Raw genomic sequence first — 27,811 nt, forward strand, 5'->3', positions numbered from 1 at the left:
GTGTGTGTGTCTGTGTGTTTAAATGGGTAAATCGGACCATATCAGTCCTCTTTATGGAGTCGTTCAGTAGCTTCTCCTTGCAATTGGCACACAATCCAGGAGACCTCCTTCTCCTCACACCCCCAGCTGATCCAGCCTCTGCTGTCTCGGACCACCAGGTCATTGCCCCAGGCCACACTGGGTGAGCTTGCTGTCCAGCACTGGTCCCCTGCGCTGCTGCCTCCTGACTCTTCACACAGCCTCAGAAAGTCTTCCCTGGTCACCCTCTGAAAACCCACCCTCCCTCTCACATCCCTCACTCTGCAGCCTCCCTGCAGTCCCCGTTCTGTACTCCTTCTTTATCTGTTTAATTTCTCCTTAATTATCTTGTGGTCTCCACTGGAGCTCTTGGGGTCAGAGACTGATCTGTCTTCTTATTGCTGTGCCCTCATTCCCATAACTGTACAGGGAGATACCCCATGCATGGTGGTAGAGTGACTGGATGGGGAATGGACAACCCTAACTTACCTGTGGTTTCAGACTCATGGAGCATTTCTCTCCTCCACCCTTTTTGGGCTCATCTGGGATTGAGAACAACATATTTCTCTGGCCTGCAGCTCCAAGATATTTGGACGCCCCCAAACCCATTAAACACATTTTATAGGCAAAAGCCAATGCTAGTAAGGGATGCAAATAGCACTCAAGAGATTTCTAGACTCATGGGCTAACCATTTTGACCAGGATTTTGGTTCAAAAAGGAACTAGGTGATACGAATGAGCATGTCTAGCATGCTTTGCTTGCAAGGGTTTTCTAACTGTTCGATATCGACAGTCCTTCCCAAGCCTCCTAAAATATCTGGGCTTCTCTGCTGTCAGAAACTTTATAGCAATTACTTAGCTGTCTGCTCCCCCACCAGCTTCACAAACTCATGAAGTTCCCTCTTCATAGAAAGAACTCAATAAGACATTTGTAGAATGAATGACAGGTTCTTCTCTTTTCTTTTCTCTAGAGTCTTGCTCTGTCAGCCAGGTTGAAGTGCAGTGGCGCAATCTTGGCTCACTGCAACCTCCACCTCCCCCAGTTCAAGTGATTCTCATGCCTCGGCCTCCCAAGTAGCTGGGATTACAGGCACCCACCAACATGCCCAGCTAATTTTTGTAATTTTAGTAGAGATGGGTTTTCACCATATTGGCCAGGCTGATCTCGAACTCCTGACCTTAAGTGATCCACCGTCCTCGGCCTCCCAAAGAGCTGGGATTACAAGCGTGAGCCACCTCACCCATCTATTTTCTTTTCCATTAAATGTTTAGGTTTATTCATTAATGCAGGTATAAATAGTTGGCAAAAGGAAATTGATGAGGTTTTGAAAAATCATTTAAACCATCATTACTGCTGAAAACCTCTTGATGCCCTCTTTAGGGTGTATAATCAAGACATGTAACTTGTAATCATCATTTGTTGGCACCTCTCTGGACCCAAAAGAAGCAGGAGGAAGCAAAGATCCGTTTGAGGGCAAAGATTGAGCAAAATTTGAATTACCTCATCTTAAAACTTCTACCTTAGAATATAAGCCAAAATAGTAACTAGAATTTTAAAACTGCTCCAGGGGCAGAGTCTTCCACTGGTAAAGTGATTTTCAAAAGGAAACTGAAAATGAAAAGGGGAACAAAATGTGCTGGGTGAGGGTTAGCCTGAAATAATTTTAAGATTTTTTTTTTTAAAACTTAAAAACATTGTATGGTAAGACACTTCTGTTTTCAGGAAGAATGTCTAGCATTTGGATTTTTGAAATGCTGTTGGTTATGTGCGGTAGCTGTTTTGGAGAGGTGTCTGAAAGCAGATGGCAACTGTGCTTCTCAGTTTCTGGATGTGAATGTGTGATTGGAGCGTTTATTTTAAAACAGATTCTGTCTTGCTGGCTCTTCCTCTCTCTGTCACAAGTTGATTTTCCAAATCAGGTTTTGCTATTTATAAGGCTTCAATCATCCCCTAAATTTTGCCCAGATTGATCGTTCTTCCTTTCCTCCTTCGACTTTTCAGGCTTCCCAACTTCAAACACAGGTGTTTCCCACACATGGTTTGTGTCGACCATCCCTCTTTGGCTCTGAAACATGTGCAGCTTGCACAAGGCTGCTGGAGCCTGGCTTTTCTAGCTCCACCTTCCCCTGCCTTGACGAGTCCAGTCCACCTGGGCCAGGTGCCTGATTTCTAGGCTTTTAGGTGAGAAATTCCCACAGCCTGGTCCTGTACCTTACTTCGTGCCCCTACTGCTCACGGCATCTTCTAGAACCTACCCGCTGGTGAGGCTGGCATCTGCCCTCCAGCATTGATATTCTGATCTTATTAATTAGCAGGGAGGTGGGAGACCCGCTGGCCTCCAAGTCTGCGCACTGGTACTGCAGGTAATGACCACCCCACCCCTGTCGTAGAGAGAGGCTGCAGAAACTTCACTTTGGTTGAATTCACACAGTAACCCCGCTAGCGGGCCCGGGCGTAAGGGTGGATGTCTATTTTTAACAGGTGAAAACTGAGACACACATACCTTTCAGCTGGGAGTCACACTGTGAACATGTGACAGAGGCAGTCCACACCTTTAACATCCACGCTATGCTTTTGCCTGTACAGATTCTCTCAGGCATTATTTTTATATAACCTTGATTTAAAAAATATATTTTTGGCTGCACTATCACTCCCCATTTCAGAGTTGTCTGTCTGAGAGAACACAGACAAGGGGTGCTAATTACCTCATACTTCATTACATATAGGATATGCTATAAGAACAAGGATAGGCACACATGCATTTCTTATGGTAGTACCTCATGTCAGGCCTGAGCTGAGCGTGGGTCTTACCCTCCCTCTGGTCCTTCAATCACCATACCAGGATGGGCACTTATGCCCATGGGGGGACTCCAAGCTCAGTGGGGGCCCAGCATAGAAGAGCAGCACCTGGTCTCAGTTTATCATAGTCATTAGTTTCAGAGATCAGTCTAACTGCACCTTGGAACTTTTGGGGCCAGATAATTCTTTGTTGCAAATAGCAGTCCTGTGCATTGCAGGATGTTTAGTAGCATCATTGACCTCTACCCATTAGGTGCCTGTAGCACTCTCCCCCAACCAAGTTGTGGCAACCAAAAATGTCTCCAGACATTGCCAAATGTCCCCTGGGAAAGGGGCAGAATTTTTGAGGCTCATGTCTGCTAACCTCCATCATTTAGCTTTCTGCTAAAGCTCATGCTAACTTGACTTCATAACCAGTAATAATTCCGTGTCTTTGGGACTCTTGCCTGACCACCCCTTTGGGATGACATGCTCACCTCTGGCTTCCAGAAGAACTGGCCCTGGGCAAAAGGAGAGCCTTGTATCGTGACTAACCTTAACTATGTCTGCCCTACCCCCATTGGAGTGTGCCCCTGAGGGCAAGAGCCTCCTTGAGCCATCTTGGTGCCACTGAGCCTCACACAGAACCTGGCCGCCTTGCAAGTGACAGTGGGTGTGCGTTGACTGAACAATGATTGAAGCTGTTACCAGTATGTGTTTTCCAATTGTCTGGGGTTTGTTTGAGACTCTTCTCAGGTAGACAAGACCTGAGCCCAGCATCAAGATGGGATGGGGGGAGCTGTGCCTTCCCACTGACCACACCTGATGGGTTTGGCTGGATAGATGGACTACAAAAAGGAATGTTGCAGAGGGAAAACTAAATGAACCCATGCAAATATTTGCAGGGGAGGAGGACAGGAATTATAAAGGCTTTCTGTTTTGATTGTTTTTCGCCACCAGAGCAAGAAAGCTTTCTGCTCAGCCATGGCTACGAGTCCACGCCTTAATGCACCCCACGGCCAGTGGCAGTGGCTGTGACAACAGCGGGACCTGCCTTTGAAGATCGGCTGCTGCAAGGGTTGATGGCTGGCATGTCGCAAAGACCACCCAGCATGTACTGGTGTGTGGGGCCGGAGGAGTCAGCTGTGTGTCCAGAACGCGCCATGGAGACGCTTAACGGTAAGGACAGGGCTGTGCTTATGCCTGCCTGGGTGTGACCTGCCATGCTCATCCTTCAGGGTGTCTAGGCTATGTAAGAACAAGGAGTTCTCAACCAACGGAAATCAAATGTCCATCATTTGGTGCTCTTTCGTCATATAATATATCTTGGGACTCTTAAATTCTAAAAATTGAGGAACCATGTACAAAATGTATTGTGGACTCACAGATCTTAACAATTGGGACATCACTTCATGCTGGGTTAAAGAACTTTTAACAAAAAGGATTTAGTTTTGTTTTTTCATTATAAAAATGATACATGTGTATTAAGGAAAAATTGAAAGAAATAATTTTAAAAAAAGGAAGAAGGGAAAGGAATCATCCAGAATCCCACTATCTCAAACACAAGTACAATGAGCATCTTGGCATGTTCTTTCCTAGTCTCTGCTTCTCCGTGTTTAGGGGACTTTGTTTTAACTTTATTGTACTTACAAGGTGTATGTAATGTTGCATGTTGCTTTTTTCTCTTCACCGTCCATCAGTGACATTTGCCTGGGGCACCACCTGGCTCCCGCGATCAAGTGAAACATCGGTTCATTTATTTTGTTTTATTTTTTTACGATTTAATAATTGGATCAAAAAATGATTCATAAATTGGGCAGCACTCAGAACCAAAACAAACATCGTTATCTGCGGGAGTGCTATGTGCAGTTATTGACCTAATCCTTATTCTCCTGTGGGACATTCGGGTTGCTTCTGGTTATTCACTCCTACTGAGAGCATTTCCTTCCCATCTCTTCCTGCCTGGTTTCAGGGTTATTTCTGTAATGCGGGTTTACAGAAGCTGAATGATTGGTCTTGAACACCATTGAGCTCTTGGCACGTATTTTGCCGGATTTTCCGCTACAGTTGCACTACCTTTAAGACCAACAGGACATCATCGTTTACAAATACTTGTCAGTCCCTTAGTATGTACCAGGCACTGCGTGCACAAAGCTCAGAACTTTACGAAATAATGTCATAAAATCCTCACGACAACCTGGCACATGGTACTTTTATTTCCGTTTTATAGCTGAGGAACATGAGGGTAAGAGAAGCCTGGAAACGTGTTCAAGGTCAACAACTCAGAAATCACAGAATTGCCATCGGAACCCTGTCTTAATGCTGCAACACTCGTTCTTAAATGCTAGGCCACACTATGGGAGGTGAAAGGGTCAACAGGTTGGGTCTGAGAGGCCCACGTTTGTACCTTTAACTGTGTTAACTAACGATCGGCCACTGCACCTGGCTTGGCAGACACTTTGTTCAGTTGTTTGAGTGTTTTCACTCCATCTGAAATGTCCAGCAGCTGACCAGGGTGACGTTTCTGGAAGGTGTCTTTTCACATCCATCACGTTATGAAATGGGAGACGAATTTGCTTCTTGACATTGCCCAGCACTAAATCTTTCCAGAGTGTTCAACTTGCATCTTTGTAAATTTTCTTTTTCTTTGTATTAGACGTGTGTCTTTTTTCAGTCGTGTGGTAGGAAGACCTTGCTCTGTTGGTGTGAGATCGAGGTGGCGTGGGTGATAGAATGCGGTCCCCGATTTGGGGGTAGCACCTCCACCTTTCCAGTGCACCTGAGGCTCCCTTATCCTCCTGCTGCTCCTCTTAGCAGCCCTGAGGGACCAGGGTGGGGACAGGGACCTTGGGTCTGTTTGGGGCCTGTACGGTAGGTGACTGTGTCATCTGAAAAAGTCCACAGGAGACGCTGCTCCCTCCCCTCCTGGTCAACAGTTGGTGATCTAAAGGAGTGCTTCTCAACCACGGCCCACACAGTCACTGGGTAGTGGCTCAAACCGGCAGGGCCCTGGCACCACCTGGACCCACTGGAGCAGCATCTTGGGGCAGGGGGGCGGGGAGTGAGCAAGCATGGGTAATTTTTTCTTTTTTGTTTTCTTTCTTTCTTTTTTTTTTTTTTTTTTGAGACAGTGTCTTGCTCTGTCACCCAGGCTGGAGTGCAGTGGCATGACCTCGGCTCACTGCAACTTCCACCTCCCAGGTTCAAGTGATTCTCCTGCCTCAGCCTCCTGAGTAGCTGGTACTACAGGCGTGCGCCACCATGCCCAGCTAATTTTTGTATTTTTAGTAGAGACAAAGTTTCACCATGTTGGCCAGGCTGGTCTAGAATTCCTGACCTCAAGTGATCCACCCACCTCGGCCTCCCAAAGGGGTGGGATTACAGGTGTGAGCCACGGCGCCCGGCCAGCATGGCTAATTTTTAAAAGTTCCCTAGTGATTCTAACGTGTAGCTAAAGTGGAGAATCAGCCCATCTAAATGGTTCGAGTCCCATAGACCAGCACTTCTCAAATTATCAGGTGCACATGTCCCCTGGGGATCCTGATGAAATGCAGAATCTCACTCAGGAGGCCTGGGGCACAGACAGCCTGCGTTTCTAGGTCCCCAGGGATCCCCCATTGATTCTTACAGGTCCCAGGGACTGGGGCGCAATGGGCTTTGGACAAACCCATCCCCACCTCCAAGCTCGTGGCAGGACAGATAACCAGAAAATGTTCAGGTGTTCCGAAAGGCCAAAGTGTGGCACTCCCCAGCCCCCATGATTCTCCCTGAAGGCCTGCATCTGAGCTTGGCACTGCTCCCTAGGAGGTGTCCTCTCCTGACTCTGCTCTGATGGGAAACAGCAGGCACAGAAAAGTCTTTTCTGCCCCAGGCCTCTTTCCCCAGTGGGATCTCAGGAATCCCTGCCATCCCTGTTCTGTATAACCCCAGGGACACACACAAGGGCCAAGGACCCTGACGTGACCTCAGCAGCCTTCACTGTGTACTGTTCGAGGAGCTTGAAGTAGGGACAGGACAGGGAAGTGACACCCTGGGAACCCCTGAGAATGAGGGAGGTGTTTGTGCAGCGACCTAACACAGAAAACACAGAGTTGAAGAGGAGAGGAAGATACCCTGACACACCCCAGAAAGTTCTGTCCCCTGTTTAGCATTAAGAAAATTATGTTACATGTTAACGAATTACAATAATAACCAAATCCTCATAAGGAATCTGGTGAGAAGCTACTAATTTATACCCATACTTAGAGTTTGAAGGTCCCACAGGTGGTACCAGCAGAACTGAGCCTGTGAGCCCCAGCCCTGGAGCTCACTAACAGAAGTTATTAATTCCAGGGACTAAAGCCTACAGTGCTCCCTCTGTAAAGCCCAATTTTAACGCATTGCATGTTGGATTTCATTTTCACAGAATATATTAATAAATATCTACACTAAGGCTACAGCCAAGGAGCAGGTAATGCTCAAAGGGTGGCGTGTGGCCACGTCTGTGTGCTGGGATTGCAGTCACTTTGCTTTGCTCATCGGTGCTGTTTATGTTTCCTACAATATCTACACATTGCTTTTTGTTTTGTTTTGCCTTCTTTTGCATCCAGACGAATAATATTGCAAGTTATTTTTAAATTATTGTTTATTTAAGTACTGATGATTTGTGATTAGAATCTAAACGGTAAACCTCCTGTGCTTACATCCAAAGTTAGATCTGCCTCCACTGGCCTCTTTGCCTTGAAGTCTTTCTGGAATAAATGCGGAATACTTGACTTACTATGACTGCAGCTGATCCCGCCGCAGGACTCACCCTCTGCGCATGTCCCCAGAGCCTAAGCTGGATTTGTCCCATCCCACCTTCTCCCAGACTTCCTGGGATGATAGGGAGCCCTGTTTCCCCTCTCCCACCCCCCAAATCCACCAGCCTCACTCAGGGAACACTGTTCAGGCCTAATTTCCAGCTCCGGCTGAGAAAAGTTTGCTGCCAGAAGGAAAACTAACGACACTCGAAATTATGTAGGGACAGCTTTCTCATGCTTTAAAAATCCTTGGAAGATAATGTGTTTGAAAACGACAACGTTCTTATTATACTTCCACGTATGCGTTAGAAAAAGACCCACACTTTAAAAAACAGTGTCTACTGTTGGGTGTTGGGGTAATGGTATTTTTAATTTTTTATTTGTGTACTAGGCACGCCTTTTCACACCCCCTACCTGTTGTGACTTGCGTGACCTCAGCTTATGTTTGTTTACAATGGTTAATCCTTTCAAAGCCCCTGGATGTGGGGGGCTTTGCCCAGCTGGTGTGAGGCTGGGGTCTGTGTGTGTCTGCCCTGCCGTGCGGCCTGCTGTGTGTTTGTGCAACACAATTGTGTCCCAGGAAGGTGTGTGACAATCTCAACCTCATTAGCACCGGCAGCAGTCAGCTCGCCTGCGGTGCAAGAGGAATGGTTGGAAAGCTTTGATGGGCGTAGAGTTTGCCAGCTGACAGAGCAGCTGTCAATGAGATACTGGGCATGGGCTGCAGGACGCACATTACTTTGACAAACATGTCATTAGATGTTCATTCTTCTGAGTATGTCTGACACCAGCCAGAGTGGAAAAACCAGTCCCGCCAGCCAAGGAGAGCTGTCCTGGAAAGTAGAGAAGTCAGGAAACTTCCACATAATTCAGGTGGAGAATACTTGGGGAGACTTCTGGATTGCGGAGGGTGGGTGGAGCTTGAGCAGACATCACCCAGGCAGTGGCTCGCACCCCCAGCTCTCTATGAGTGGCTGTCGCTTCGGTCCTGAAAGCCCTGCCACAGTCACACACCTCTCAGAGCACTGCCCACCACCGGACCCAGCATGGACCAAAGGAGGAGAAGGAACATTCCAGAAGTTCTTCAAATCCCAGGTTGTTTCATGGCTACTTCCAATGTCTTGTTGTTTTCTCCTTTGGCTTTTTCGAATCTGTATTTGAAATACAACTTCTTAATATAGGAGCTAAGAGGTTTGCTCAAGTAGGGGCTCTTCCTGCCTTCCAGAAATAGAAGTAGGAAATAGATCAAATTAGGAAGAGCCTCTAGGGTGGCAGCTGGCCTTCTTGTCAGGCCACAGCAGGAAAGTCTACAAGAGACAGATACCCAGTGATGAGCCAGCCCACATCTCTGACCTGTTCCTCCTGTTGGATTCCTGCCTGAACGTGCTGGGCTGTGTTCACACCGTGGGAGCCACAGGAAACAGGGCAGGCAGGGCCTTGCAGGGAAGGAGATTCCAGACTGGCTGCAGGAGTTCGCCAGCCCCTCCAGGCAGCACAGCCATGTCTGGTCAGGAATCTTTTAATGAGTGAGGAGAAGGACAGGGAAGCTGATTGGTGGCCCAGGTGGCGGGTGAGGTGGCTGTGTGCGTCCATCCATGCAGGTGGCAGTTAGCACAGCTGTGCTTCATGCTTACAAAGCAGAGGCCAGCTACAGATGCTCCAGGCCCTTGATGAGCCTTTGAACATTCGTTTTAACCTGAGGCTTAGATCTTCTCCTGATTACTTGTCTGGAATGTGCTTGCTTACTTCTAGCAATGGGGAGCTGACTCCCTAGCAAACAACGCCAGCCTTTCTGTGGACAGCTCTGGTAGGAAGTGGATGCTGTGGGGCTCTCTTTGCACCTGGCTTTATTCATTTAGACAGATCGGAATCCCTTAACCCATTTCTTGGAGTCACTAAAAGCAGATGTGTTGCCCTCCGTGCAGATTCCTTTTTAGGCTAAGTAAGCCATCCCATGGACAGGCCGCCGGCAACTTTACACGTTCCGCTTGGATATCCAAGAGTTTTTTGACTTCTCAGTCTGTCTGTGGGCTAATTATTAGGCTATACACACCTGGGTCCACAGGGAGAGTTGCCCCTACCTGCTTCCCCACCCTACCGTGGACCGGCTCTCAGGAGCACCCCCACTGATCCACCCCATCCTAGGTGGCCCAAGCCTGAAGGTGGTAGCTCACCAGAGCCCCAGTCCTCACCCCCTGCCTGGCCTCCCCAACCCCACACTTGCTCCTGACTTGGCCTCCTTTATGTGGGGTGTACAGGGCGGCCGTATCTGGTGGCCTCTGTGCTTGCTAGGGAGCAGCCCAGGCTCACTTGGCATGCATTCAGCCACCAAGAGAGAAGATTTTCTTACCAGCCATCTGCCCTGGCCCCCATGAAGAGATCAGTAGCCTGAGAGCAGGGAGATGTCCATGTGGGCCTCCCCAGGCCCCTGTGCAGAGCGACAAGGATTTTCACCCCTCCTGATTTGCCCGAGTCAGACTTTGAAGGAGCCATCACTAGGGATTTTTATGAAATTCTTTAGTTCTCTGGGAATGGAGCCCTCCCACCCCACCACTCCCAATGCCATGTAAGTCTAAACTTGAGTGTGTGAATTGCACGCACATTTTTGGAAACTTTGATGAATGAAAATAAGGAGCTGCTATTATTCTTTGGAAGTCCCAATTCTGAGTCCCTTCACTATTCAGGCCACCCTTGGGTTCAGTTTGTCCAGATTCCACTTAGCCATCTTGCTACTTATTGGGTGACATTTGTCATAAAAAAGAAAAGAGAAAACCAAACAGAAACACATATCTCGAGCAATAGAATCCTTCCTGAGCTCATCACCCCCATGCTGCACAAAGAAGCACACATTAATCAGAACTTGTATTTTCAACTGTAAAGAACTTTTGAGGATTGCAGTTCCTTTTGCTAATGCTGCTGGGGTTGTGCCTGGCGACATCCTCTCATCCTCCATTCAACATCCAGCACCCAGGGGCCGTGGCACGTTGCCAAATGTTGGCTTAAAATCACCTACCTGGTCGTTTCAGGAGAACCGAGAACAAAAATAACTTACATGACACTTTGAACTTTTCAGTGACTCAGAAATATTTAAAGGCAGAGAACATCTTAATCGATTATTTTAAATATGAAGCCATGTTACAATGCAAATTTGAGGTTAGAAATTGAATGTAAGTGGACAGGAATGGCTCTCTGAAGTTCCTGTTAGCAGCTTAGTTTGGACTTGACACAGCCGTGTGAACTCAGAGAGGCAAGTGGGTGGCCACAGGTGGCCCACACCTGCAGGGTTAGAGATGGAAGGTTCAGGGCCTCGATCTGCTGGTGGGGCTGGACGCAGGAGGCCAGGGCAGGGCTCCTCCAGTCATTCTGCCCCCACCCCAGCTTCCAGGCAAAAATGGCTCCAGTGGGCAGTCACTCCAGTCTCTGTGCAACTTTCACCAGCACCCACGGGTTCAAAAATAAGAAGCAAGCGAAGAGCCCCCGCCTGACAGTGGACTACGAGCATTCTCCTGGTGCCTGACTCCTCCCTGAAGGTTAAGAAAAAAGTTATTTATATGGAATTCCACAATTCGCACAGTGGATTGACATGATAAGAGAAAGCCACAGTTATTCTTGGCCCCCTTTCCATCATGCCCATGGGTAATCACTGTTAGCTGAGTGTGTTTTCTTTTTGTTTGTTTGTTTGTTTTGAGACGGAGTTTCATTCTTGTCATTCAGGCTGGAGTGCAATGGCGCAACCTCGGCTCACTGCAACCTCCACCTCCAGGGTTCAAGCAATTCTCCTGCCTCAGCCTCCTGAGTAGCTGGGATTACAGGCACTCGCCACCACACCCAGCAAATTTTTGTATTTTTAGTAGAGATGGTGTTTCACCATGTTGGCCGGGCTGGTCTGGAACTCCTGACCTCAAGTGATCCACTCGTCTCGGCCTCCCAAAGTGCTGAGATTACAGGCGTGAGCCACAGCACCCGGCCTGAGTGTGTTTTCTTCCTAACCTCTTCCAAAGCACATGCATGGTTATCTTTGTATATATTTCTGGTTTTACATGCATATTCAGTTGTACATACTATTGTACAACTTTTTTCTCTTGAGGATGTCTCAGAGTTCCCTCTATATGCACCACATCTGGTGTGAATCCAACCATGTTTCATCAATGTCTTATTAAATGGCCTTTAGATTCTTTCTACCTTTTGCTTCTAAGAGTTGAATATTACTGCATATGCCCCAGCAGAATGGCAGGATCACAGAACAAGCACATTAAAAATTATCAAAGGAAGGCATACCCCTGGTTAATGAAGGCTGTCAGACAGAAGGGACTATAATATAGGAAAAGCAACAAGGCCCTGCCCCAGTGTCAACTCCCAAAAGAGTTGTTATTTCCTGTTTCTGGTTTTAGTTCTTCAGGTAATTACCATTTCTCAATGTAAAGAAGATGCCTGCACCTCTTTATTGCTGATCTGTTGAAACAGTGCCTGTTGACTTCCTGCCATAATAAATGAATATTTCCTTCCCTTTTGCACCCCATCTATCTGCTGCTCCCTCTGCATTTCATTCTTTTGGGGCTGACTCATCCCTAGGTTACATTTGTGACTTTAAATGACATGTTCCCTTCGTGATGACGAGTGCCCGGAGACTCAGTATTCTGTGGAGCCCTGGAGATGAGCACCACCCCCTTCCCTGCTACCTCCATCGGCCTCCCGCCTCCCACCCAGGACTCTTACTTTGCACCTTTATTTAATTGGAATGCATCAGCGAGAAAATGCCTAAGAAAGGCCTCCTGGGAGGCTCCTGCAGGAGACTCCGTGTTCCTGAGGGCATCTTTATTTTGCCCTCTCCTGCGATCTCAGTTGGAATCCTCTGCCTTTGGAACCTTCTCCCTTGTCCTCTGATGTGGTGTGATTCTCACTGCTCTGTGGTGACCTAGTTTTCCCTTTCAGAAGCTCTCAGAATCTTCCCTGTGTGCTTGGTCTTCCGAAATTTTCCAGTGAAAGACCTGGGTGCGGGTCCTCTTCCATTCCTGCTGCTTGGCACTGGGTGGGCCAAGCACGTATCCCTTTCATGCGTGGGACATTTCTCGTATTTTCTTTGATAATATTTTTCTCTTCTGCTTTCGCTATAGTTTTGTTTTGTTTGTTTTTCTGGAACTCCTGTTAATTAAGATACAGGTTGCTTATCTTTTCGCTCACATTTTCCAACTGTTGTTCTTTTTCTTAATGTTTATAAACTTTTGACCAGGTCCAGTAACACACTGGTAATTCCAGCACTTTTAGAGGCTGAGGTGGGCAGATCACTTGAAGTCAGGAGTTCCAGACCAGCCTGGCCAACGTGGCGAAACCCCGTCTTTACTAAAAATACAAAAATTAGCCGGGTATGGTGGCACACACCTGTAGTCCCAGCTACTCAGGAGGCTGAGGCATGAGAATCGCTTGAACCTGGGAAGCAGAGGTTGCAGTGAGCTGAGACCACACCACTCCACTCCAGCCTGGGCCACAGTGCCAGACTCCATCTCAAAAAAAAAAAAAAAAGAAAAAAAAGATTTGCTTGACTTCATCTTCTAACCTGTCTATTGAACATTTCATTTTGGAACTCAGTCTTAATTTCCAAAACTCTTTCCTGTTCTTGGTTGTTTATTTTCATAGCATTGTGCTCCTGTGTTTTGTACACAGTATTTTCTTGAATTTCCCAGAGGATCCTAATTGCCATTTATTTTATTTTATTTTGGTGTCAGTCTTGTCTTCTCAGTTAATTTTTATTTATTTATTTAAAATGTCAAAATCATGTATCGAAACCAATATTTTACAGTGAATTCCAGACAAATCAATAATTATATGATTCAAAGCATTATTAGGGAAATTAGCAGTCAGCTGACTTTATAGGCAAAGAATGTCTATAAATTACATAGAAAGCAACTTCCTAGGATACTAAGTCAGTGAAAATGCTGGCAGAAAAATATTTTTCACTGGCACTTATTTTTGAAGTTCTTTTTAATGAACTCTGCATTCTCTACATTTCTTCTAAGCCCTGGCTTTGTGTTTGTCTTTATTAATTCAGCATGATTATTTCAACCATTCTTAGGCATCCACTTGTGGAGGACACTGTTCCGGATGCTGGGGACACAGCAGGAGTGTGGCCTCTGCCCTTACAGGGCTTCCAATTGTAGCAGGAAAAGTAGACAGCAAAGAACAGGAGAGCTGAGCAAGGTAGCTCATGCCTGTAATCCCAGCACTCTGGGAGGCCAAGCAAGTGGATCACTTGACTTCAGGAGTTTGAGACCAGCTTGGCCAACATGGCAAAACCCCGTCTCTACAAAAAAAAAAAAAAAATTAGCTGGTCGTGGAGGCACACACCTGTGGTCCCAGCTACTTGGGGGCGCTGAGGTGGGAGGATTGCTTGAGCCTAAGAGGCAGAGACTGCAGTGAGCAGAGATCACACCACTGCATTTCAGCCTGGGTGACACAGCAAGAAACTAAAAAAAAAAAAAAAAAAAAGGAAGGAAGAAGAAAACCAGAGAGTGATGCTCAATGAAGCATTGAAGTAAGATCATGTACAAAAGAGGCACAGTGTGGCCATTTTTATTTGTTATTAGGTAAGACATTGATGTTGAATCTCAGGTCTGCTCAGTTGACCAGAAGGAGGCAGCCACAGGAAGGCTGGGAAGAAGAGGGTTTATTGAACATACTGAAAATAACAGAGAATGATCTGCCCAGCCCTCCCTCTTGTGCCTGGTCTTAGTCCTACACTCCAGGCTATGTCAGAGCCTGCTATGGTCAGGGCCCTGGGAAGCCAGGAAAATCTCCTCATGATGTTTCTATTCCAGCAGGGGAAACACAGTAAATAAACCTGCACTCTACTGTCAGGAGTGAACAGGGCCAGGACAGAAATCAACCAGGTTGCAGGGATGGAGAGTGACAGGCATAGGGCACTACTGCTGGTCAGAGATGAGGGAAGGTGTCTGGGGGGAGGTGGCATTTACACAGAATGAAGTGAATGGAATCAGGAGGTCAGTCCTGTAAAGGAGCTGGGGAAATGGTGCTCCTGGCAAGGCATCAGTGAGTGCAAAGGCTGGGCAGCGGGAATGAGCTCGGTAGGTTTGACTGACCGCAAGATGGCCTGTGCACTTGGGGCAGAGTGAGAGAAGCACCAAATGGGGCTGGAGAGGTAAAGCCTTCACAGCAGGAGTGTAGATTTTGTTCCAAGGCTGATGGACACATCTGAGGAGCTGCATGGTTTTATTTAGAGAATTAGAAGGCTATTGCCAGAGCCCTGGAGAGAAGGCACCAGGGGGGCCAGGATGGTGGGGTAGCAGTGGGAGGAAGAGAATGCACTGGGAATAGGTCTCAAAAGAAAGCTATCAGGACTTGTGTGGGTATCTACACACAAGTATGTAACAAACCACCCTATCACTTGCTGGCTTAAAAGAAACAACGAATGATCATTTCCCAGGTTTCTGTGGGTCAGGAATCTAGGCAGGGCCCAGCTGGTGGTTCTTCTTGCTTCACTCCCATGTCTGGCCCCTCCGTGCTCCTCCACATGACTTCTCTCTCTTCCACACACCTTCTCATCCACCGCATGTCTAGCCCAAGCTTCTTTATAGCCTACTGTCGAATTCTTGGAGTTTAGCAGCAGAAGCCTCTAGGCCTCTCATGGCACAGGCCTAGACCTGGTACAGCATCACTTCGGCCACCACCTGTGGGTCAAAACAAGTCAAAGGCCAGTCCAGATGTAGGCCAGCACAGGAAATAGACTCCACCTCCTGGTGAGAGGAGCAGGCTTTGGTATGGGTTAGGTGAGTGAGGAGTAAAGGAAGGAGGGATCAAAGATGTACTCATCACTCAGATTTAACCAACATTAGTATTTTGTCATTTTTGCTTCAAAGAAAATATTTTAAGAAGTCAAACCTTACAGGTACAGTCAGAACGCCTTTGGATCTCTCCCTGATCACTACTCTCCTTCAACTCCAGGGGTAGCCATTATCCTGAAGTTAGTCTGAACCCTTTATGGCTGTATGTGTGTGTGTGTGTCTGTAAATACATGGTATCATTTCTGCCTTGCCAGGTGGATCCCCCTGGGCTACCATCTATTGCGCAGGGGTTGGCATGAACTCCACAATGTCATCCACTGAGATTAGGGAATAGGCTTTATTAAGAGAAAGAAAATCACAAAGCCTGAATCTGCAAGATGGCATGGCATGTGGCCCCCAGCCTCTCCTTTAACAAGAAGCTATGCCAGGGCATCTACTGGATAGGGCTGGATGGGGCTGAGTTCTACTCCAGCCAAGGGTCCAGCGTGGGTCTTCCCTCTCAGAGTCCAGCCTGTCAATAACATGCTAGCTGTGGGTGCTGGCTGCTTACATGGAGCAACTCGGGGTCTGTGGGATGTGCAGTCCTCTATGATGAGCCACTAGACCCGTGGGAAACTGAGCTTGGGTGCTATCACTTCAGCTGGGAGAAGGAGGCATCTCAGCTGGCTCATTGTCCAGCTGTGGTAGGGATGGGGTAACCAGAGTCCTGTTTTGTCAATCCTGCTCCTTTCAGAACAGTTTCCATACTAAAAATGTTGGATTAAATATTTTCATACTATGCCAGTCTTTTTGCATCTTGCTTCTTCAACCAACATAAGTTTGATAATATAAGTATGTACTATATTTTCCAAGAAGCAGAATACATCACTGTGCCTATAAAACCATATAGGCCTGGGGCTTTTTAATGGGTAGATGTCTCACTATTGATTCTCCGTCTTTAAAGGTTATAGGTTTATTTAAATGTTCTATTTCTTCTTGAGTTACTTTATGCAATACAATTTTTAGATAGTTATCCATTTAATCTAGATTTTCGAATATTTTAGCATGAAGTTGATAATGGTTCAGGATTTTAAAATATATTTTTAAACTATCTTATTCATTTTTAATAGATGAATCGTATACTTACACACAATTTAAAAGTACAAAAGGGAATACAATGAAAAGTACCCATTCCCGCCCCCCACCCAAACTTACTACCAATTGCCGTCTCTTCCAAAGAATCAGGGCTAATACTTAGTTCCCCTTTTTTATTGGCCTCAGAAACCACAGTTTTTAAGCCTGGACTCAAAATGGCATATTTTTCTCTTTTCATAAGTCTTTAGCTACGTGGAACTTTAAAATGTTATATTTTTATCTTAGATTTCTTTTTTTAAAATGTTTATTTATTTATTTATTTATTATTATTTTTTTTTTTTGAGGCGGAGTCTCGCTCCGTCCCCCAGGCTGGAATGCAGTGGCGCAATCTCAGCTCACTGCAAGCTCTGCCTCCCAGGTTGATGTCATTCTCCTGCCTCATCCTCCCAAGTAGCTGGGACTCCAAGGGCCCGCCAGCACACTCGGCTAATTTTTTTGTATTTTTAGTAGAGACGGGGTTTCACCGTGTTAGCCAGGATGGTCTCGATCTCCTGACCTCGTGATCTGCCCGTCTTGGCCTTCCAAAGTGCTGGGATTACCGGTGTGAGCCACTGCGCCTGGCCTAGTTATTTATTTATTTATTTATTTACTTACTTAGAGACAGGGTCTCACTCTGTCACCCAAGCAGGAGTGCAGTGGCGACCTCTCGGCTCACTATAGCCTTGACAGCCTGGGCTTTAGCGATCCTCCTACCTCATCCACCTAAGTAGCTGGGACTACAGGCGCACACCACCATGCCTGGCTAATTTTTGTATTTTTTTTTTTTTTGGTAGAAATGGGGTTTCACCATGTTGCCCAGGTTGGTCTCGAACTCCTGAACTCAAGCAATCCACTTGCCTCAGCCTCCCAAGGTGCCAGGATTACAGATGTGAGCCACCACACCCGGCCACTTTTTTAAATTTTTTATTACAGAAACTTTTGAACACAGTGCACAAGTAGAGAGAATATTAAAATGCACCCCTTTGTACCCATTACCCAATTTCAGTAATTATCACACATGGGCAATCTTTGTTTTAACCCTCTTGTTTTCAGTTGACATGTAATAATTGTGCTTGTCTATGGGATACAGAGTGATACTTGGATACATGTATACAATGTGTAATGTCAAATAAGGATAATTAGCATATCTATCACCGCAAACATTTTTCATTTCTTGGTGTTGGGAACATGCAAAAGCCACTCTTCTAGCTTTTTGAAAACAGACCACAAACTATTGTTAACTCGATTCCCCCTCCAGTGCTCTGGTGCACTGGAACTTACTCCTCCCATGCAGGTAACCCACCTTCTGCCATCCTCCCTCTTTCCCCCACATGGCCAATCTGCATCCATGTAAACCCCCTTCTCTCTCTTTCCAGATGATTTAGAACCCAATTCCATACTTATAGCTTAAGAAGTCTAAAAAAGAAAAAACAAAATACATTTAACATACGTTTAAATGTATGTTTAAAAATGTATGTTAACGTATGTCCACAATAGCATGCTATTGACAGGCTAGGCTTCTGAGAGGGGAGACCCAGGCTGGACCCTTGGCTGGAGAGGGCCGGGTGTGGTGGCTCATGCCTGTAATCCTAGGACTTTAGGAGGCTGAGGTGGGTGGATCACCTGAGGTCAGGAGTTTGGGACCAACCTGACTAACATGGAGAAACCCCATCTCTACTAAAAATACAAAAAATTAGCGAGGCATGGTGGCGGGCACCTGTAATCCCAGCTACTCGGGAGACTGAGACAGGAGAATCGCTTGAACCCAGGAGACGGAAGTTACAGTGAGCCCAGATCATGCCACTGCACTCCAGCCTGGGCAACAAGAGTGAAACTCCATCTCAAAATAAATAAAAAAGTCAAAATATCAAATATCTAGTCAGTGTTCAAATGTCCTGGATTGTCTCTGTTTTTATCACTGGTTTGTTTGGGGCAGGTTTGTTGAGTCAGTGCCCTTGCATGCTGGGACATGGGACAGTACAGTTCCTAAGTCTCTTAATTTCTATCTTTCTCCCTCAATTTCTTTTTCATTGCAGTTTCTTTTGTTGATAAAGCCATATTGTTTGTCCTTTGCAATTTTCCACAGTCTGGATTTTTGGCAATTGCATTTCTATGTGTGGCCTGACATGTTCCCACCTTCCCTATGCTTTTGTAGATCCAGAGGCCTGATTAGATTTAGTAAGATGTTTTGGCAAAAATGCCCAATAGATGGTGTGTACTTCCTCTTGCATCACCTAGTCACAGAATGTCTAATTGTCTCTCTCTGATGTTTGGAGTTTTTTAATGATTTTCAGTGGTGTCAGCGCAATCACTCTTTATAAACGTCCTAATGGTTTTTCGACTTTTCACACAATGGTTTTATCAGTCATTGATGGTTGCTTAGATCAATTATTTAATATGAGGTTGCAAAGTGGTGTTATTTTAAGTCTATCTTACCTTCTTCATTTATCAGCTGAAAGTGATCTCATAGAAGAAATTTCTTCCATTAACTCTGTGGTACCTTGAGTTACAGTTTGTAAAGCAAAGTTGGGGTAAATAGTTGGGTTTTTTTCTCTTAGTTTTCTTATTCATTCTCCTGAAAATAAGTCAATTCCCTAGCACCTTTTGAAGGTGGCCAATGAAGGTGGGTTTTTTTTTCCTTAGTATCATTATGAACTCATGAATTTTAATTTATTTGATTCTTGATGCTAACGCTGTTCCTCTTTTGCCAGTAGGCCCCCTCAGTAGGTTCCTCTATCTTTTGGCATGACCCCAGAAGTCTTTGATAACTTCCTTGCTTTCTGATGTGACAAGACATCCAGGGCCAGATTGTCCATATCCTGCCCCGGATGCACGATGCACTGTTTCTCCAAGAATCCCTGTGTCCTTTGCTGATGATGCCATGATTTTAAGTTCTCTAATATAGTTTTATCTCTTTGTTTCAGATAATGCTTTTGTGTTCTCACATGTCCTGCTCTCTCTCTCTCTCTCTCATTTTGTTGTTGATCAGTCTTTCCATATGATTGTTTATTTCACTAGTCCTTCATTCTTCTTTTTTCTAAATTTACTCTTCTTGACTAGTATCCTGTCACTTCTGAGGACTCACATTTTTGCAACTTGAAAATTATTCTTATTTATTTAAGTATATGTTTCTGAAATTCTCATTAGACACATTTTGAAAAACTTCAAAAAATATCTTCAATGTCTCTCACTCTTTTATCTCTACTCCCGGCCTCCTTGTCTTTTGGTGCTGCATCCTCCTCTTGGTCTTCCAGATTCCTGATTTGTCCTTCAACAGTGTCTCTGCTCTGCAGCCCACCCACTGTGCTTCACAGTGCAACTCTTCTCGTTTTAATTCCCAAGAGTTTTAGTTGATTCTTGTTTGTGGATGCTGCAACCTCCTGTTTCTCTCCAAGACATAAGTAATATTTATTCTGAGTTCATTCTCGCTCTGCTAACATTAATTCTGTGTAGAGAGGGGCCCTGGAGGTGCTGGAAAGCTGGAGCCTGAGATTCTGCTTAGGGAAGCTCCCATGTAACTCAGTCTTTTCCTCCAAGATAAGGATGAACAGTTGACAATACCAAGCTGTGTTGTGAACCAGGAAAGCCCAAAGCTGTCTTATCTCAGTGACTGTGTGATTTGTGTAGGTTTCCCCCGAACAGTAATGTGAGGATGCAGCAAGATGTGCAGGCCCTCTGACCTGGCTAGACTCTGCCTTGCAGAGACATTGTCACTATCAGCTGCTCACTTCCTCCTGGAGACTCTGAGGCCCAAGGGGGACAGTGGTGAAATATGACACAGCTTCTCCCCTAGGTGATCGATCAGACTGCTTCCAATGAGCCTGTGCCCTTGGCTACATAAATAGGGAACATAAATATTTTCTGTGTGTGTGTGTCTGTGTGTGTCTTTTTGTATGTGTGTCTGTGTGTCTGCGTATCTGTGTGTGTCCTTGTGCATGTGTGTTTCTGTGTGTGTATGTGTGTGTGTGTCTGTGTGTCTGTGTGTGTGTCTGTCTATGTGTGTGTCTGTGTCTCTGTGTGTCCGTGTGTGTGTCTGTGTGTGTGTCTGTGTCTGTATGTGTGTGTCGGTGTGTGTGTGTTTGCCTGTATCTGTATGTGTGTGTCGGTGTGTGTATGTGTTTGCCTGTATCTGTGTCTGTCTGTGTCTCTGTGTGTGTCTGTGTGTGTCTGTGTGTGTGTGTGTCTGTGTCTCTGTGTATGTCTGTGTCTGTGTGTGTGTGTCTGTGTGTGTCTATGTCTGTGTGTGTGTGTGTGTGTGTGTGTGTGTGTGTGTGTGTGTAAGGTGGGATGTCTCTTCCTGCTGATCGGTGGCCTGCCTGTGTGCTGGCTTGGTTAGAGGAGTTTGGTGCTTCTCTTTATGGTGCTGCTCTTCCTCAAATGTTTGCGGGTGCCTGGGTGGATGCTGACTGTTCTGTTCGGGATTCCCCGTAGCTGTCTGTGAACACAGCATTTGTCACAATAGTCTGCGAAGAAGAGGGCCAGGGGACTGTAGCCGGCTGCCTTGGGGACGACCAGAGCATGTCTTCCGGGTAGTGGGCTCCATGTGCCTCCTGGGAGTTGCCCACCACACTTTCTCTTTAGCCCACATCGAGTGTAGACCTATCAGTCCCAGGCTGCCTGGCACAAGCTGGAGAGGGGCCAGATCCACAGGAGTCTGCCCACTATGGCTCCCCACTCCTCCCAGTCGCCCTGCTGGTGACCTGGGGACCCTCTTGCTTCCCATGTCCCCCAGCAGCCTCGGAGCTCTTCCAAGCCTTCTCCACCTCACGCACAGTGGATTCCGGTCTTCTCAGGTCACTTATTTTCCCATGCTAATAAGGCTTGTTGATATTTGTAATAATTTCTAAGGATTTGGAGCAGGAGGTGGTGGCTGCAGCCGGGCTCAGCCTGCTGTCTTGATCTCATCTTCCAGCGTCTCCTGGGCATCTCCAAGGTGTGCACTTGCAGGAAATACTGAGTGAGAATGTCAAGAACCTGGGCCCTACAGTCGGAAGGAACCGGGTTCAAATCCTGATGCTTCCACAGCTAGTCCTATCTGTGACAGGGGCAGGGTTAGAATCTGTTTGCGGAATGGTTAGCACCATACTAAGTGCACATGCTAGGTAGACCCTCAGAAAAAATGGCCTGTTCTTTTTCTCTTTCTCTGTTGGGCAAATTATGTAGCCTCAACTGGACTCTATTTCTATTAGGGAAAATGATAATAATATTACAATTATTAAAAAGTAGGGTCCTTACAAAATGGTGAGTCCGATTTTATTTGGCTCTAAGCTAGAGAAGGCATGGCTCACAGTTATGGAAGACATGGATTTAAAATGTGGCCAGTCTTCATTTCCAAATGTGTGTACACCAAAGTGTGATGACCCTCAAATCTAATCACCAAAATTAAAGTTGTTTAATTAATATTTTAAATTAAAATGTTTTAATTAAAGTCCAAATCTTTCCTTGCCTTATCTTCAGAATGCTTTTTCTTTTCTTTTTTTTCCAAATTACAAAACCTGTATGTCTCACTGAAGAAAACTGCTAAAGTGTGAAGTTCGACAATTCACGGAGTAAACAAGGCTGACGATGGGTGCCCAGAGTCCCCCTCTGGTTCTGTTGGTAGCAGTCTTGGGTCCTCATGGGGCCTCTCTGCTCACAGTGGGTGGGTGGGGGTGTGCACTCACCCGGAGACGGCCTCCATGTCCATGCTGAACAATTCCCAGGGTTCTCCATCCGCCAGTGCTTACTGATCAACCCGTAGTGCTGGCCATCCCTTTTCAACAGGTTTGGAAGGTGCTTTTTCCTGGTTTTCACAGAGTAACTCAGAAGTGACTTAATAAAAATATGCACAAACTGTCTTGGTATGTTCCAAATTGGGATCTTATATAAAGACTCCTGGGCCTAAGGCAACAGTCTATGTAAAGTGAATTATTTCACTTTCTTAAAATAGGGACAAGATGGCCTGCCTTTCCTTCATGTGTAATTTTAATCTTTCTGTTTTACTCCAAGGGGGTGTAACAGCTTGCTGAGTCATTGTTTCCTGCCTTTTTAATAAAAATTAATTCAGTGATTTAGAGTGGAAATTCTGCCCCCTCCCTTGGGCAAGTCACTGACTCTCTGGGGACCTCTTTCTTTATCTGTAAGCAGAGCTAATACTAGCATCTGATGGGGTTAAATGAATTAACCTAAGTGTTTCCTTTGAATATTTACTCACTGCCTTTACAAAATAATGTTTCTATTCTCTCTTTCTCCCCCAAATTTCTACAAAACAACAAATTTCTATCTTTGTTGTTATTGCCATATGATTTCTAAAAATTTAAATAAACAAGCAGTAGCTTTAGGAAGTTACAAAGATAAACTATCAGAAACTTACTGAATTGGATCTTAGATAATGTCCCTTTTTACTTGGTTCTTTTTTTTTTTTTAAGCTAAAAATAAGTTTAGTTCCTCCTCAGTTCTTGGCATTCTTGCGATCATTTGTTTGCAAGTGATCGTATCTTTTTTTTTTTTGTCACCCAGGCAGGAGTGCGATGGTGCGATCTCGGCTCACTGCAACATCCGCCTCCTGGGTTCAAGCGATTCTCCTGCCTCAGCCTCCCAAGCAGCTGGGATTACAGGCGCCCACCAGTATGCCCAGCTAATTTTTGTATGTTTGGTAGAGACAGGGTTTCACCATGTTAGTCAGGCTGGTCTCGAACGCCTGACCTCAGGTGACCTGCCCACCTCGGCCTCCCAAAGTGCTGGGATTACAGGTGTGAGCCACCGCACCCGGTCGTGATCATATCTTAAATGTTCAGCCTCCAGCCATTCAAAATGAATGCCTTGAACACAGGTCAGAGAAAAATCATGAAGGGGGCTGTTAGTGAGGTTTGGGTGGGCATGGGGCCTCACAGTGGGGCCCAGACATTCTCGGAGTGTTTACAGTTGCTGAGGAATCGTGGAGCTTCGTGCTTTAATATCAGGATATTGCTCATGAGAAAAAGGAGGAGACCTATTGCTGTTCAGCCAGAGTTTGTACTAAATGGAAGAAGTTTGCACCATACACAAGCGGGCTTCTCCATCCGGGAAAAAGATCTGTGAATGCAACAACCACAGAGCAGCATTGATCTAACTCAGCTACGCACCAAAAACCCAGCTGCAGAGCAGTGCAGCACCCAGGGAATGTTAACTCTCGGGGCAGACTGAGGATCTTCTCAGAGTTTGTATCTTAGGTCGAAGGCGTGGGGTAGGCGAGCTTTCCCTTCTGTTCAGCATTCTCTTTTACAAGGATGGGTTTGTGGCATTTGCTTTAACCTTTCGGAGGCTACACTGTAATCACTCACTGGGTTCACCTCAAATCCTCACATGATATACGCCAGCCTACAATTCTACCAGCTACGGAGGACTCCTGATCTTGGCTTTTTTGCTTCTATTTTGTGTGCTTGCTTTTGTGTTTGGAAGGCAGATGGCAGTCCCAGTATTGAGACAAATCAGCTGGAGTCAATTTCTGTTGTTTGAACTCGAGGGTATATATCTCAGCCTGGAAGACATGCAGAGGAAAAGGAAGAAAACATGACCTCATATTTTTTCCCTTGCCAATATGTTAAAACTTTAGTTGTTTGAAAATGTCATACGGTCTTATGGTTCAAAAATCATAAGTATCGATCTACAATTCTGAGATTCTCACATCCTTCCAGAATTTTTTTTATATGTAAAGAAGCAAAACAAAGATAGAGTCTGATTTTTCCCCTCTTTTACACAAAATGTAGCTGATCGCAGATGCTGTTCTGTACCTTGCCTGTTTCTTTCACACATTAAGGGTGTCATTTGCCTTCTTTTAGTCAACTGCATAGTGTTCTGTGACATGGATGCAACTCAGTTATACAGGCAGTCTCCTCTTCATGGGCATTTGGGTGATTCCTAATATGTGCTGTAACAAATAATGCCAGATGTCTATTTCCATGTATAGAAGCGTATCTATACAATACATTCCCAAAGTGATGGGTCAAGGGGCATATGCTTCTAAAAATCTGACAGATGTTGCTAAGCAGCCCTTCAGGAGACTTTTTCCTGTTTATGCCCCAATCCCTGAAAACATGTGTGCGTGTCTGTTTCCCAGTGGCTGACAAGTATTTATTACCAAATGTTTGCTTTTTCCTAATGTGATATGTGAAAAATGGTACCTCAGCCTAGTTAGAATATGCACTTCTCTTATGATGAGTGTGACCAAGCATGTTTTAGCATGCATAAGAGGTAGCTATATTTACTTTTTTAAAAACTATCTCTTCATAGCCTCTCTTTTTTTTTTTTTTTTTTTTTGACAGAGTCTTGCTCTGTCACTCAGGCTGGAGTGCAATGGCACAACCTCGGCTCACTGCAACCTCCGCCTCCTGGGTTCAAATGATTATCCTGCCTCAGCCTCCCGAGTAGCTGGGATTACAGGTGCCCACCACTACACTGGCTAATTTTTGTATTTTTAGAAAAGAAGGGGTTTCACCATGTTGGCCAGGCTTGTCTCAAACTCCTAATCTCAGGTGATCCACCTGCCTCGGCTTCCCAAAGTGCTGGGATTACAGGCATGAGCCACAGTGCCCAGCCTTCACATTCTTTATTAATCAATTTTTGAGGAACTCTGATTTTCCTTATCAATTTCTAGGCGCTGTTAGTGTCGGCACAGTATCTATTCATTGTTAACCTATAATTAGATGCTCTATCAAGATCTATCTAAGAACACAGAAAACTGAAATAAAAACTTTGAATATTCAAAGAGGCTATAGAGGAAATATGCTGCTTTTTTCTCTTAATTATTAAATGAATATGTTAAATATAAAATACTTAGGGGAAATAGCGGTAAATATATCAGGCCTACCTAAGAACACCTTAAACTCTTGACATAAAGGATATTTGAGTAAGAAAAATAACATATCATCTTCTTGTGTAGGAAGACTTAATATTGTAAATATATCAATTCTCCACAAATTGATCCTATCATTTAATGCATTCTCAATTAGAATACAAACAGGATTTCTTTTTGGAACATGGAAAAAATATAATAAATTTTACCTAGAGAAATAAACCTGTGAGAATACAGGAAAGTTCAGGTGGGGAGGGGATGGGGTGAGAGGAGGGGGGGAGATTAGTTGCAGCGTATGCTAAAATTTATTCCAATGCCACCATAATGACTGGGGTTGGAGACTAGTGAGGCAATGCACAGAGAAAGCAATGGAACAGCGTGGCAATCTGAAAATAGGCCAAAATGCACATTGATTTTTGTCTTGCTAGTTAGAATTAAAATTAGTCCAGGAAAGGTTTATTTGGGAATAGCATAGGGGTAACATATTGCTTTCTCACTCCCACTCCAAAATCATTTTCAGATGGATCAAATCTATAGCATGGATGCAACTCAGTTATACAGGCATACAGTCTCCTTTTCATGGGCATTTGGGTGATTCCTAATATGTGCTGTAACAAATAACACTAGATGTCTTAAGCATAAAAATCAACACCACTAAAAGTCTAGGAAAATGATGAAACTAAACAGTTTTGGAGTAAAGGATATTTTTCTAAGCACAGCACCAAACCTAGACATCATAAATTTAGGAGAAGTTGAATGAATGTTGAACAACATACCAATTAGAACTATTCAGTAGCAAAGCCCTTCTTAAGTGCCAGTCAACGAATAGGTAGAAAACTATTTTCAACATAGATTCCAAAGAGCTATTTTCCTTCATTTGCAAAGAGCATTAACAAAAAGAACATTCCAATTTTCTTTCTTTCTTTTTTCTTTTTCTTTTTTTTTGAGACGGAGTCTTGCTCTGTCACCAGGCTGGAGTGCAGTGTCACGATCTCAGCTCACTGCAACCTCCGCCTCCCAGCTTCAAGCGATTCCTCTGCCTCAGCTGGGATTACAGGCCTGCACCACCATAACTGGCTAATTTTTTGTATTTTAGTAGAGGCAGGGTTTCACCATGTTGGCCAAGATGGTCTCCATCTCCTGACCTCGTGATCCGCCCGCCTCGGCCTCCCAAAGTGCTGGGATTACAGGTGTGAGCCACCGTGCCCAGCCTCCAGTTTTCAAATCAAACAAAACACAGGATTAGGCAGTTTAACTTAGTTAATAGGAAAAAAATAGAAACAATTGATAAACATAGAAAATACACTGTGCCCATTCCCATGGAAAGAAATGCAAATGAAAACCAATTATGAGATATCTTATTCTGTTTTACAGATTGGAAAAATCAGAAAGTTTGGTATTATTTAATGTAGTAAGACTATCGTTTTGTTCTACTTTATATATATTTTTTATTCTCAATATTTTAACTCAATATTGGAGTTAATAATTGAGGCTATCTTGAAAAGAACTTGTTGAGCAGAAATTGGCAATATTTATTAAAATTAGGACTGAGTATATCCTCTGCTCCTTCCGCTGCCGGAGATTTTATAGTTGCTACGTGGGCAGAAATGCATATGCATTTCCCAGGATGTTTATGTCAGCATTGCAGAGACTAAGGAAAAACTGAAATGCCCTAAATGTTCATCCATGAAGACAGGAAGCTATCATGAAGAAGAGTGTGCTAGATCTCCATGTACCTATGCAGAAGAACTTTCAAGCAGGAAAAGCGGGATGCAGAACATGATTATCGCATAATCCATTTGTTAAAAAAGTAGAGGAGGAGAAATGAATATTTATGTGAGATCCAGGGAAACGTGAGCTGCTCCATGACCTTTGTCTGCACAGTGATGTATTCAAAGGAAACTCCAGCCTGGAATCTTAAAATCAACAAGCAGCTGAAGTCTTTAAGACAGTTGATTGACAAGGCATCCACAGGGAATTCCATTGAAAGCACACAGACACACTGCTGAACTCCTTTGCCCAGCTCTTCCCAAAAATCTCACAAAATACAGTCTCTGTCATCAATCTTAAACCTCGTTCTCTCAAGAAAGCTCCCAGGTGCTACCCCCAAAGCCAGCTTGTCTTGTTATGTATGTATGTTTCTGTTTCTGAGTCTGTCTTCCTCCACATCTGCCCTTTCCAATGCAGACACCTCAGCCCCTCGGCACCCCTTCCCTGCCTGCCCAGCACCAGGAAGGTGCACTTGGACTTCCTTAGGGTAAAGGAGGAGGCAGAGGCGGGCAGATGGGACACCTCCTCATGGGTTTCGTCACCGCCGTTTGAACGTGACTTATGAATGCACGGAGGTCATGAAAGGGTTGTAGTTTTGCTAAGTATTGGTAAATTCCCCTCCCTATGGGTTGTACCATTTGCATTATCTCCACCAATTAAAGAGCATGTTTGTTTCATCATATTAACCCTTTGTCTATACGTTGCAAACTTTTTTTTCTAAGTCGCCATTTGTCTTTTTACC

General features: G+C 45.0%; 1 protein-coding gene across 1 annotated transcript in view; it reads left to right on the plus strand.

Moving 5' to 3' along the window:
• LRRK1 (leucine rich repeat kinase 1) overlaps positions 1–27,811 on the plus strand; it is a 151,884-nt gene that overhangs the window by 1,805 nt on the left and 122,268 nt on the right. The window contains exon 2 of the mRNA XM_019011009.4: positions 3,758–3,976. Within this exon, the coding sequence (XP_018866554.2) occupies positions 3,880–3,976 (97 nt within the window). The 5' untranslated portion in view covers positions 3,758–3,879. The remainder of the gene's footprint in view (positions 1–3,757; positions 3,977–27,811) is intronic.

Source organism: Gorilla gorilla, chromosome 16, assembly GCF_029281585.2.
Source record: "Gorilla gorilla gorilla isolate KB3781 chromosome 16, NHGRI_mGorGor1-v2.1_pri, whole genome shotgun sequence".
Lineage (NCBI taxonomy): Eukaryota > Metazoa > Chordata > Mammalia > Primates > Hominidae > Gorilla > Gorilla gorilla.